Consider the following 13,499-nt stretch of genomic DNA (forward strand, 5'->3'; position numbering starts at 1 on the left):
TCTTGTTAAGCAGCAGTACACCAGGTTTCATTTGCTTTCTTGCATTCTTTTTCAGTGGCGAGCTGATTTTTTGGATGGATGGGTACAGATGCCTGTTACTCACGAAACACAAGAAGAATGCCTTGGAATGGCTGTTCTAGATATGATGAGAGTGGCCAAAGAAAAGGACCAAACCCCAATGGCTATTTACAATTCAGTCAGGTGATTCCATAATTTGTAACTGTTTCACATCTATCTCGTGCCTAAACGTTGTATTTCTGTGCATTAGTGCCTAGGAGAAGGTGTTCACCTGTTGGCAGTTGATGTGTGGATGTAAAATAGTTACGTAATTTTACCTATTATGTAAAATAGATATGAATTTAAAAATTGTGTCATGATGGCCATTCATGATTTGGAGACATGGATTTGACTCTCTTGATGAAAGGAAAGGCAGCAGCTTATTGTGTGAGAAAATATGCAAGCAATAATTTTAGGTGAGACACCTTCTGTATGTCATCAGATCCAAGCCCCTGTTCCTGTCAGGGTCGAATTCAAAGTTAGATGAAGGGACTCAGGGCGTCATCCAGTCAAGTTCTAAAAATGTCCAGATATGGAGATTCCCCTGTAACTCCTTTGTCCTCTGCATGACCATGGTCAGTGTGAAAGATTTTCTCTGTACCTAATCAGTCTCTTCTGTGATACTGATAATTCTCTCTTGTCCTTTCGTATTGGTAGATGACAATTAATAGAACACCATACTTCAGCCTACTTTTCTCCAGGCTGAACACATCAAGCTCCCATATGCCTCTTCTCTCATGTCATGGCTCTTAACCATCTTGGGCAGATCTCTGCTAAACTTTCTTGAGTTTATCAACTCACTTGGGTGTATCAATCCTATCAGTTTCTACTCCAGCTGAGTTAATTCTGTCCCTGACATAGGAACTTCAGTGACAACCAACCACAGTTTTTTATTCTACCACCTGTTTTTTCAGCCAGGAAATCTGTCCTTTATCCATGTAATTGACATGCAGTATCCTCTTAACAATTTCTACACCAAACAGAGCAATTTTGTAACTTCTGATGCCTTACCTTAGAACTTCACTAATGAAGGAACAGACATATTTGAATTATGGAAAATGGCGTTATGTAGTTTATGTTGCAATTGAATGAAGGAAAAAATGGAAAAAGGAAGGGGGGCTCTATTTGAAAGAACATACTACAGATCTAAGAAAGGATTTTTGTTATCTTACAGTTGGAAAAATAACAGTACATTTAGAGATAAAGGTGTTTTCAATGTTGTCTTGTTTACCACAGAACTAATTATCTTTGCTGGATTTAATGGATGAAATTAGTAGCTTTTTTTGTCTGGTTATGTATTCACAGCTACAAAATGTTTTTACCTAAGTGTGTGCGAGCAAAAATCCAAGACTACCACATTTTGACGCGAAAAAGAATAAGGTACAGGTTCCGCAAATTTATACAACAGTTTGGCCAATGCAAAGCTACTGCCAGAAACTTGAAACTTAAGTATCTCATAAATCTGGAAACCCTTCAGCCTGCCTTCTATTCAGAGGTTTTTGAAGTAAAAGAACCTGGTGGAGGTCCTTCTGGAGAGGAAAGTTTTGCAACCGTTGTAATAACTGGAAATGGTGGAATTCAGTGTTCAAGGGGAAAACTTAAAGACTGTGAGACACTTGGAGAGCAGGTAATTAAAAAAAATTATTTTAATAACTTGTTATGGAACAGAGTAGTAAGCTTGTTTTAGAAGTTCTGATTTACCTCAAGCAAAGTTGGTAGGCAAATTTTACTTCACAATGGCATATAAAAAATGTGAAAATGTAATGACTGTGCCCCCAGGTGTAGATAAAATGCAGAAATTCCCCAAATCTTCTTTGAAAGCTGTGATCTAAGGACTCCAAACAAGAGGCAAATTCTCTTCTATCTCTTTCCTGCTGCAGTTAGACACCTACCAGTGTCTCAGCAAATTTAAAATGACATCTGTGTGATTGTGGAGTCCCTATAGTATTTCTTCAGGAATAGGTACTTAGTGGTTCTTATAAGCACTAGTAATCATGTACTGCTGCATTTTTGTTTTTTGGTATTACTTTTTGTGCGTGTGTGTGTGAGATTTCCCATCACAACTGTTCATTATGTTGAGTTTACCAAAACTCGATAGAAACTCAAAACAGTGTACATTGAGAGTGTGGGAGTTATGCAGAGGTAAAAGTAAAGGCAAACTGGAGTATGTGTGTTCTTTTCAAAATCATTGAATTGGTTTGGTAATTTTGATTTGTAATATGTAGCAGACAAGACCAAAATACAAAAAGTTGCATTTCTATAGTGTGCTGTAATAATTTGTAAAAAATGCTGTATGCTAGTGGGTTTTTTCAATACTTAGCAAAAAGTAAATCTGATTGCATGCCCATATTTTTTGAAGTGTGATGTTGGAATATTTGTAGATTGACAATTACTTCATTAATAGTTGCTATGTATCAGCCCTCTGCCTTCCCTAATTCTCCTCTAAATGCAAAGTGCTGTGACAGGAGCTGTCATAAATGTCAGATTCTGCAATTTCCAGTTTTAGGTGTACACAGTGTATGCATACTATGCTGTTTGAGCTTGGCAACCAAGCCTTTAGTAGGCATAGTGTTTGAATGAATGATGTTTTTGTATAGATTGCCAAATTATTTTTTCATAAATAAAATGTTATCATCCTATTATTGACAGACACTGCATATATTTTCACTGGTAAAGAAACTATGTATAAAGTTGCTTTTGAAAATTGGATTAATTAGTATGGATGCTTGTAAACATGATTGTAACTCGTTTCAGTAAGCTTTACTGATGAATTTTTATTTAGATACTGAACTGAAAAATAATTTTTATTTATTTGTATGTAATGCCATATGTGGGTGGAGTAGATTGTGAAGAAATTTGTTTTGCAAGTTTACATGTTCACCAACCAGAAGAACAAGTAGGTAGGACAGAGAAGACTACCGTACACTTTTTCTTCATCCAGCTAGATTTGCAGCTTGTATCACTCTGAATGCAGTTATGACATTTTGTATTGTTAACGGGCTTTCTAAACCTGTTTAATCAGGATACCAATAATAAGCTCACAAAAAAAAAAACCTTCTCACAAAAGTAATCTAGATGTTCAACTGTTCATAAAATACTACAGAGTGAAGAAATATCTACAATGATAAAAACTCAAGCTCATATGTGGATATTTCTGTTCATGGTTCCTGGATCTCTGTCTGTTCTTCAATTTATGTTCCTAGTGATGATTCCATAAAGGAAAAAATGCTTTATTTGCTTGTAATGGCATGTTTAAGGTTTTATAATCCTCTTTGTTGTTAGCTTACGAGTTCAGAGTTGTAGAAGTTCCAATGCTGCAAATAGGTGAGAATTTTTAATTGCTGTTTATGTTATTACTGAAATTGTATGATATTTGTTGCAGGATTTACAAACATACTGTGATTTTCCTGATATCATTGATGTCAGCATTAAACAAGCGAGCCAAGAAGGCTCCAGTGAGAGAAGAATTGTCACCATTCACAAACAAGACAGCAAGAATCTGGTCTGTTTACTTTGGTTGCTGTTCTTTCTAATAGATACTGCTTTGAGCAAGCTGTGTGATTATTGTATGCATAGTATTATATAATCCATTACTATGTTAATTAAGCATGAGATAAAACTAAACACTATCAGCAGTGTAAGGGGTGTTATCAGAACACTAAAGGTTTCCTGCATTCAAAGCTACGTGCTTGAAATGAAATAGAAATGGATGTTTATATCTGAGGAAAATTTCTGGTACACAGATTGGTTCTTTTGTTTATTAGTCTTAAACCTGAGTCCATGGTTTCATTTCTCAAGTGTGCTGTTTCCATGGTGTCCTGATAAGCTGTCTGCTAGAGACCAATACATTCAAAAAGGCTTCAGAATGTTCTGAAGAAAGATGATACAAAATAAGTATCAGGACAGAATTAATGTTACTGCTTTTACTGTGTACAATTCTTTGAAGAAGATCTTAAGAAAGTATTTTATGCCCAAATATAAAAAGCTTTTTACTTGAACTACAACCTTGCATTTGAGTTAGGCTTTCCAGCAGGTATAACTATCACAGAATTATGGGGTGTGCTGATCCTGGCTGGGCACGAGGTCCCCACCAAATCTGCTCTAATCACTCCCCTCTTCAGCTTGAACAGAGGAGAGAAAATGCAATGAAAGGCTTGTGGGTCAAGATAAGGATAGATATTGCTGATGTATTAACCATCATGGACAAAACAGAATTGACTTGGGGAAATTATTTGAATTTGTTTCAGAGTAGGGTAATGAGAATAAAAAATCCTAAAAATATTTTCCCACCACCCCTCCCTTCTTTATGGACCAACTTTATTCCTTATTCTCTACTTCCTTCCCCTCAGCAGTGTAGAGCATTGAGAATGGGAGGTGTGGTCAGTTCATTGCATGTTGTCTATGCCACTCAGTCTTCCTCAACTCATCCCCTGCTTCAGCAAGGGATCCCTCCAATGGTGGAGAGTCCTTCATGAACTTCTCCAGTGCATATTGTTTCCATAGGATGCAGTTCTTCATGAACTGCTCCAGTGCTGGTCACTTCCACAAAGTGCAGTTCTCAAGGAACAGGCTTCTCCACAGCTCCATAGTGGCTCATGGGGCCACAAATCCTGCCAACATCTGTGTTTCCTTGTAGGCTTCCCATGGGGTCACAACCTCCTTGAGGCATATCCTTCTTCTGTGACATGAGGTTCTTCATGGGCTGCAGGGGGATCTCTGCTACACTATGAACTTCCATGGGCTGCAGAGGCATAGCTGCCTCACCATGGTCTGCAGTTGTGTCCTGGTCCTGGTCCTCTTAAAAAGGAGTTTGAAGACACTAAATTCTTAACACTTACTCAAAACCACCTCTTTTTATTGCTCTCTAGCAAAGAACTTGCCAAATGTGCTCAGCTAAGTATGTCTCTGGTGTCACAGGCAAAGACATCCTAAAGCCTGTTCTCTTGGGTTACACTACTGAATGAAACCTAGGGTGGCTCAGAAAATGCTTCTCTGTTTTTGTTTTATTTGCAGCAATTAATATGTTGTTGCAGATTAATGCATTTTTCCCCCTGCTTGTATTTGTTAATCATACTGTGCATAAGACCTTTTTTCATACCCATTTTCCTTTGACCACACCATTTTTCTCCCTGCTTCTCTCCAGTGTAGCAGTCTTCATAGTAGTAAAACCATCTTCTGTCTATGATCCACCTGAGGATGCCAGTTTTTGCTGACTAGTAGTTCAGTTTTCAGGCAGGTACTTTCCTGGAGAGTTTTCTTTTCTGCTTGAAGGCAGACATACAAATCTTTGAGAAGTGAAGGCTTTCCTTTAGGGAAATGAACCAGACTGTATTGGCAGTGCAGTAGCTATCTGCATGCTGACTTGTATCTACTTGTTTTTCCCTTTCGCATGCTTTCATATTGGCATTACTCTGCTGGTTCATCTATTTAGACTAGGGCTTGTTTTTTTTTTAAAGGCAGATTTCATAGAATCGTGGAATGGTTGGAGTTGGGAGGGACTTTAAAGATCAGCTGGTTCCAATGCCCCTGCCATGGGCTGGGACACAGTTCATTGGAGCAGATTGCTCAAAAGCCTGTTCCAGGGATAAGGCATCCACAACTTCTCTGTTTTCTTTGGTTTGGATTTGATATTGAACACTGAAGGTTGCTATCAAGTTTTGAATCATAACAATAAGGTAGAAGGTACAAACATCAGTTAAAAACTGCTTTTATTAATGTCTTTAATGTGCATAGATATGCATATCTTTTACAGCATTAGCATATTCAGGAATTTTTTTGTTGCCTATTAAAAACTGAACTTCTCTCTCCCTCCCTACCCCACATTGTTTTCTGGCAATTGAACAGGAGGCTGAATTTCAGTCATTAAGAGAAGCTCTCTCCTTTGTATCATTAATTGATGGATATTACAGATTAACAGCGGATGCCCATCATTATCTCTGTAAAGAAGTAGCTCCACCATCAGTCCTTGAAAATATCCAAAGCAACTGTCATGGGCCAATTTTGTAAGTATTTTTTTTTAGTATTTTTTAGTATTTTTTATGATAATTCAGTATTTTTTTGGAAGATGAGCTTTAGTTGTCTGTGAACTGTGGTAGGCATCTTAAAATGTTTTTAATTGCTTTTATGTAACATAAAATGCTTTATATTTTTCATCTTATTTTTCACTTGTAAAATACAGTGCCTTTGTGACATGTTATAAAAATTAAGTGGAAAGATAATTCCTTGATAAGGATAGAAATAGTGAGTTAGCAAGACTTGTTTAAGAGGAAATTAGTTCTTATAATAATAATGAATGTTGTTTTATTTCAGCTCTTTTTTCTTGTTAGCCATTTTCCTGGTTAAACCCATCTTTTTCAGCCACACAAATGTTTTGCTAATTTAAGCTCATTTGTTAGGTAATTTTATTATAGCTTCTTTCATAATGCATGTTGAAAATCATATCATAAGCTGTGGGGAATATATTTTTTAGCCCTTAACATTTCTTATTGGATAAATAATTGTGATGGTTTAGTATAAAAAAATTTCAATATGCTGCTCTCTACATAAGCAATCACCCTATATATTGGAAAATAAAGGGCAGAGAGATTATCTTAAAGAAAGCTGTACAAAATTGAAAGTTTTACTTATTTTTCTGTTAGATATTTGTTAATATTGCTCATTACTCAACATCTTATATTTATGCATTTTGCAATTATGCAGCATTAAACATTTTCTTTTTACTGCAGCATGGACTTTGCTATCAGTAAACTGAAGAAGGCGGGTAATCAGACTGGTTTCTATGTCCTTCGCTGCAGTCCTAAAGATTTTAAAAAATACTTCCTTACCTTTGCTATAGAGGTTTGTATTCTGTCTTAGTGCCTATTTAATTTTTGTTGTGATATAACAATGAGCCCGAGATGTTCAGTAAATGATTCTGAATTTTCCCCCAGAATGCTTGTCTGGTATGTATATTCTATAGCTACTTTTGTCAGACAGGGCAATTTTCAGGGTCTTGTGAGAAAAGTCAGAGTTGATACCGAATTGCTGATGCACATGCCTTGGAGACCAAGGGAAGAGAGCCTAAGAGTTCTGGAGATAATGACATGGATCTTGGGACTGTGATGGTGGGATAAATATTTGGGAGATGGAGCTGGAGCAATCTGATGGGTTTTCTATTTTTTTAACATTTGGGGATTTTTACTTGAGTTTTTCCCTGGGTTTTCCACATACCTCCTCCCCCACCCTCACAAGTGGGGCTCCATTAGATTGGGTATACAGCCTTTGACAATCTGAGAGTGCCTCCTTCACAGGTTCTTCTGGGTTTGGGTCTTGTCCTCATCCCCAATACTACCATATTATTTGGCAGCTGTTACATCAACACAAATCTCCTGGGTATTTCTGTTGTTAGCTAGAGAGAAGACCACCCTGGAAATGCATATGGGTACTTAGAGAACCAGATGTACCTGTTCTCTCTGGCATTGCAGCTAGTGATGACATAATGCTTTATTATTGCTGTTAAATAATTTCATGATCTTTTTTCAAGAATGGATTTATCCTTAATTACATTAGCAGAGCTCCCTTTGTGTTTTTAGCTAGGAAAGGTAATACTAGAATTTTCCTGCTGGTATACAGCGAGCTAGCAAGTTTGCTAATACTGTCAGAGATAGGTACATTTCTGAAAATGACCAAGTAATGCTGATGTGTGAATGGAGAAATGTTGTGTCCAGTCAGTGAGGTATGTTTGGTAGGGAATTTTGTAGATAAAGAAATCAGTTCCTGAACAAGCTTAGAGAGGCAAAGTTGAGAGTCAAGCTTGTGAGAGAAGACTACCATTGCCTTTAAGTGACTTTACTGCAACTTTTTTTTCTTTTTCTGAGACTTGAGCAAGTCTTTGGAAGAATTTTTATATTCAGAATTTGTTGAAACATTTGTTGCAGGATTGAGATACAGCATCATGAAAGCACTATTAAGAGTTCATCTTGCTTAAAAATGTTTAATGGTATCTTTTCAATAGTCTTTGTGAAAATAATTCAGTGCATATTAAAAACACATATTAGGAAGTAATTTCTTAGAACTGTGCTGGAGATGACACGAAAGCAGAATTACAGCTGAAATCTCCAAATCTGCCAAACAAACATGGAGCATAAGCATTAGGGCTATTGCTTCCAGCAAAATTTTGCTTTGATGTAACCCCATGTCAGGGTGAATGAGCTTTCCTTAATAGCTCTGAAGGATTTTTCCTAGGATCCATTATCTGTTTTCTCAGCTCCATCTTTTCAGATTTCATTAACATTTGTTTTTCTCTAGCATCAACATGCTAGTTCCAGTGATGGGAGTAGAGTCATGTTTTCTCAGAATCAATATTACATAGTGAGAACAAAATAACAAATAATGATCATATTTTACTGAAGCATCCTTTCTCTAATTAGTAGAGTGCTATACATTTAGATAAGCTTTCAAATATTAAATATAAATCAATTTCATTGTTAACGGAAAAATTTTCTGCAGCGTGACAGTACTACAGATTATAAGCACTGCTTAATTACGAAGAATGAGAATGGAGAATATAATCTTAGTGGAACCAAGAGAAGTTTTAGTAATCTTAAGGATCTCTTGACCTGTTACCAGACAGAAACTGTCCGTTCAGACAGCATAATTTTCCAGTTCATCAAATGCTGTCCTCCAAAACCAAAAGGTAAGAGAGAGATTTCTAAGCAGAAAGTTTTCTATTTTCTAGATTAAAGACTTAAAAATAAGTTAATACTAAATGGCTCTCAGGTAGATGCATGATACAAAACTGGGAGGAACTATTGGTACCCTTGAAGGCAGGGAAGCCCTTTAAAGAGACCTCAGAGAATGGGGCAATCACCTGCCATACGAAGTTTCATATGAAGGAATATGTCAGATCCTGCAGCTGGGATGGGGCAACCCTGGATGTACAGACTGGGGAATGAGTTGCTGGAGAGCAGTGCCATGGAAAGGGATCTGGAGCTCTGGTCTGTGGCAAGCTGAACATGGGTCAGCAGTGCCCTGGCAGCCAGGAGAGCTAAGCATGTCCTGGGGGGCATCAGGGACAGCATGGCCAGCCAGGCAAGGGAGGGGCTCGTCCTGCTCTGCCCTGAGCTGGGGCAGCCTCACCTCGAGTGCTGGGGCAGCTCTGGGTGCCACAATAAAAGAGATATAAAGCTACTGGAGAGTGTCCAAAGGAGGGGAAGCTGTATGGGAGTGGCTGAAGTCAGTTTTTCTGTTCAGCCTGGAGAAGAGCGGAATGAGGAGACGCCTCACTGCAGTTACAGCTTCCTCATGAGGGGAAGAGGAGGGGCAGGCACTGATCTCTTCTCTGTGGTGATGGTGACAGGACCCGAGGGAATGGCCTGAATCTGTGTCAGGGGAGGTTTAGGTTGGGTATTAGAAAAAGCTTTTTCACCCAGAGGGTGTTTGGGCACTGGAACAGCTCCTCAGGGATGCGGCCACAGCACCGAGCCTGACAGAGCTCAAGAAGTGTTTGGACAATGCTCTCAGGCATGTGGTGTCACTTTTGGGGATGGTCCTGTGCAGAGCCAGGAGCTGGACTTGATAATCCTTGTGGTTCCCTCCAACTCAAAATATTTTGTGATTCTGTGATACATTTGTGTGAGTTTTTTTTTATTTCACTGATCTATTTATTCAGTTTCTTACTCATAGTTTCCAGTTGTGGTGTCTGCAAAATTTTGGTGTAAGATAGTCTTTCAGAAGTAATCATGGTAACCAGTTTTGTGATTAGAAGCAAAACTGGTTTCTTAATTGCAGTGGATTGTGTGCAGCAGCATTTCTTCTTACATCAAGTGTTTTCATGTCTTGAGAAGGAAAGAGCTACTAAATGAATTATTTATCACTGAGAATACTTCCATAGGCAATGGAACCAACAATGTCAGTGAATTTCTGTCATTGTTGATCTTAGCTGAGCTATGTCAAGTCTGCAGTGTGGTTTCAGCTCCTTTTTAATACTTAAAAATTACACATGGAATAGGGCTTCTGCCTGAGGAGGGGATTTTTCTTGCATTTGTATTTATTTTTTTCCCCTGTCTTTGATATTCATATCTTTTCCTTTATGAAATCTTTAAATATCTGCCCTTCTAAGTAGTACTACTTAGTAATACAGTTTAATATTGTCTTTGTCTTTATCAAAGTTCTTATTTAAAGACAAACTTGCCAGAACAGACTATATGATACAACTTTTACTTCTCTCAAATTTGATTGAAAGTAGCCAATGGATTCAAAATCTTAGAAATTATGTAACAAGTAAATATGTATGCACATTATAGAGAATAAATTTTTAACATTATTCCATTAAAATAAAAAATTTATAGGCATCAGAATGATAAATTATTGAATAAATATAATCATGGATATGAGCAGATAGCCACAAAGACATAGTTTTCAGATTTAGTTTTAGTATAAGACTTGCTCGACTTTGTATTATAAAGGAAGGTAATTTACATCCTCTTTTCCATCCCCAATTGTGATTACAAATAATGCAGCAGTTAAAATGTGAAAGGGGGTAGGAATATTTTCATTATGTTTGTCAAAAGAAACATAAAACTCATGAGTGAACCTAGATGATTTTGCTGATTAGAAAATATCAGACTTTGATTTCAGTTTAATGCTGTGTGGCTTTTAAAATACACTGATCTCAATGTGCTATCTTGTTTGTGTTGAATCAGGAGCCCCTCATTATCAACCCTTCTGAAACACCATTGGTTTAGTTTTATTTTTTGCAAATTTACTTTGGTTTTCCTTTCCCTCTTTCTTCTCCCAGATAAATCAAATCTCCTAGTCTTCAGAAGCAATAGTGTTTCTGATGTACCTTCATCACCTATGCTACAGAGACACAATAATGTCAATCAAATGGTTTTTCACAAAATCCGTAATGAGGACTTGATATTCGTAAGTCATTTTGTTGCTTTTTCTACTGCCTGATTTTGGGTTTAATATGCACCGAATTTTAAAAACCTAGGCATGTGTTTAAAATAATCTTACCTGAGCTGGGAGATTTTGCTGTAATCTTTCCTTAGAGTTGTGGAAAATAATTTTTTTTATTTTTCAGTAATGCAAATAACTATTTTCTTATAATTAAGAAGCATTGTTTGGACAGCAATAACAGTTACTTGGTTCTAGAGATGTCTAAATACATAGCATTCCGTTAAATAATGGAATTGCTTCCTCTCTGGTTCTTGCAGCAAGTTGTTTTCTGAGATCCTTGAGTAATCAATAAAAAACAAGCAAAAATTTAGATGTTTCTGATATAGTTGCTCCCTTTCCTTCTCAGCTGGACTCTACAGCCAGCACACCTCTAAAGACTTGCATATGCTTATACGGGGTGGGGGTGGGTTCTAAAGATGTCTTTTAAAACAGGCAGATATTTTTGATTTTATTCTGTCTGTATCCTTCCTTCCTTTTAGGAGGAGAGTCTTGGACAGGGCACATTTACTAAGATTTTCAAAGGTGTAAGGAAAGAAGTGGGAGACTATGGCCAGCTCCATCAAACTGAAGTTCTTTTAAAGGTGCTGGATAAAGTGCACAGAAACTACTCTGAGGTTGGTGTGATTGTTGAATGCTATATAACATTTGTCCCTGCTATGCTGAGCATTAGTCTTCTTTTCATAAGCATTACCCATTTACTTGATAAATGAGTATTTGTGTGGTAGAGTTGTTTGTTGAACCAAGCTCATGCTTAGACTTGTGGCACTGGGAATATGGATTTGAAACTTTGGGACACTACAGACAGGCTTTGGGAAGTACACCTATGTACTTTATTTCCCCTGTTCCCACCACCTGTGAGAGAATTCAGAACTACCCACTGAGATCTGAAGAACAAGTAATTTATACAATTAAAGTACCAGAGGAGGGGTGGTATGGCCACAGGATAGTCTTAACCAGTAAATTCATTATTTACAGACAAGGGACCATTTATGGAAAAAACTTCCTCTGGATAGAGTGTCTTCAGATTTTCCAATAAAATCAAGTAATCAGAAGTATTTATGCATGAGAAAAACTTGGCATACATGGATTCACCCATAATTACTGAGCCCTCTCACTTTTTGAGTGGTGCTTTTAGCAGACCTGAAATGCTTTTGTGTGCAAACTAATAAACTGGTAGTGTAATCAAGCCCAAGGCTCTGTATGTGAGAACTGAATTTCACAAGATGTAGTAATGTTTATTATAGTAATGTAACTTTATAAAACTCCTTTTGATAACATAGGTAATAAATTTATATTTTAAAGTATGAATCACTTACTAAAAGTTCAGAGGATATAAATATAGTCACCTGAAGGAAAATGTTCTCATTTTCACTTCACTTTGTTGGGTGAGTAACCAGTACACAAGCAAGTGTAGGTGGAGATGCCACTGAACAGAATAAAAAAAATAAAGAAAGCAATAAAAGTATTTGAAACTTTCGTGAAAAAGTTGGAGAAGGTCTTGCTGTAGTGGATGAATTACATAACAATTTTTGTGTTTTAACTTAATAATGTGCTACAAAGAAATAAATTGGAAACTGAACAGTGCATATCGCAGAATAAATTAGAAAGTGAATAGTGTATGATAAATTTGCCTTCAATTTACCTAGGTAATTGACACTGAAAAAAAAGAAAAGATTATTTTAAAAATGTTGAGATACACTTGCCGGCAGAGAGAAAGAGGTTTTTAACCTATCTGGAATGTATACCGCCAGTTATTTAGAAAAAGAAAATTAGGAAAAAACCTCCACGACAAAAACACTGAAACAAAAACCAACCAAAAAAGAAACAGTTGCCAAACACAAACCAACAACAATATAAAATATGTTACATAGGGTCTTTGCAAAGAGATAGTTGAAATGTTTTGAAAAAATTGTTTTAGTAAATTTATTAGAACTTCGGGGCTTTGTTTTTACTGATGTATTTTCTTTCTCAATCTCTCCCTCTCCTTCCAAAAAGTCCTTTTTTGAAGCAGCAAGTATGATGAGCCAGCTTTCTTACAAACACTTGGTGCTAAATTATGGAGTCTGTGTTTGTGGAGAAGAGAGTGAGTAGAAATTAATTCTTTTTTTACCAATTTTTATAAGTCTCTACTAGAGTTTGACATTGTTTTTGGATAAAACCAGAGAAAAACCATCAAAACAGCAGAAGTTCAAGACCAGCTGGACAGCTAATACATGCTCATGCTGCTGCAGTATTAGCCGTGGTATCTGAGAGCTAGTTAATAGTAAAAAAAAAGAAAAGGGAAAATTGTTTAAAGTACAGTCAGTGTGAATAGTAACCTCTGTAGATGACTCAGTCATGTCTGTTCTGTCTGAGTTTTGCTGTGCCTCTGGAATGAGCTTTTGAAGTGCCAGAAAAATTGCATCCTTACATTGCATCAGCTGTGGTTAGCTAGAAAGGGAGGTACTGTGCTATCCAGAAAAATCTTCATTTATTATGATTAGAAACAGACATTGCCACCC

At 36.9% G+C, this 13,499-nt stretch overlaps 1 protein-coding gene across 10 annotated transcripts in view; it reads left to right on the forward strand.

The window, feature by feature from the left end:
* JAK2 (Janus kinase 2) overlaps positions 1-13,499 on the forward strand; it is an 87,398-nt gene that overhangs the window by 49,850 nt on the left and 24,049 nt on the right. For all 10 annotated transcript variants that reach the window (XM_063181109.1, XM_063181105.1, XM_063181106.1 and 7 more), the window contains 9 exons: positions 56-201; positions 1,363-1,684; positions 3,440-3,559; positions 5,902-6,059; positions 6,783-6,894; positions 8,545-8,731; positions 10,835-10,962; positions 11,478-11,612; positions 12,994-13,081. In XM_063181109.1, coding sequence (XP_063037179.1) covers positions 56-201; positions 1,363-1,684; positions 3,440-3,559; positions 5,902-6,059; positions 6,783-6,894; positions 8,545-8,731; positions 10,835-10,962; positions 11,478-11,612; positions 12,994-13,081 — 1,396 coding nt within the window. The remainder of the gene's footprint in view (positions 1-55; positions 202-1,362; positions 1,685-3,439; positions 3,560-5,901; positions 6,060-6,782; positions 6,895-8,544; positions 8,732-10,834; positions 10,963-11,477; positions 11,613-12,993; positions 13,082-13,499) is intronic.

Source organism: Melospiza melodia, chromosome Z (genome assembly GCF_035770615.1).
Source record: "Melospiza melodia melodia isolate bMelMel2 chromosome Z, bMelMel2.pri, whole genome shotgun sequence".
Lineage (NCBI taxonomy): Eukaryota > Metazoa > Chordata > Aves > Passeriformes > Passerellidae > Melospiza > Melospiza melodia.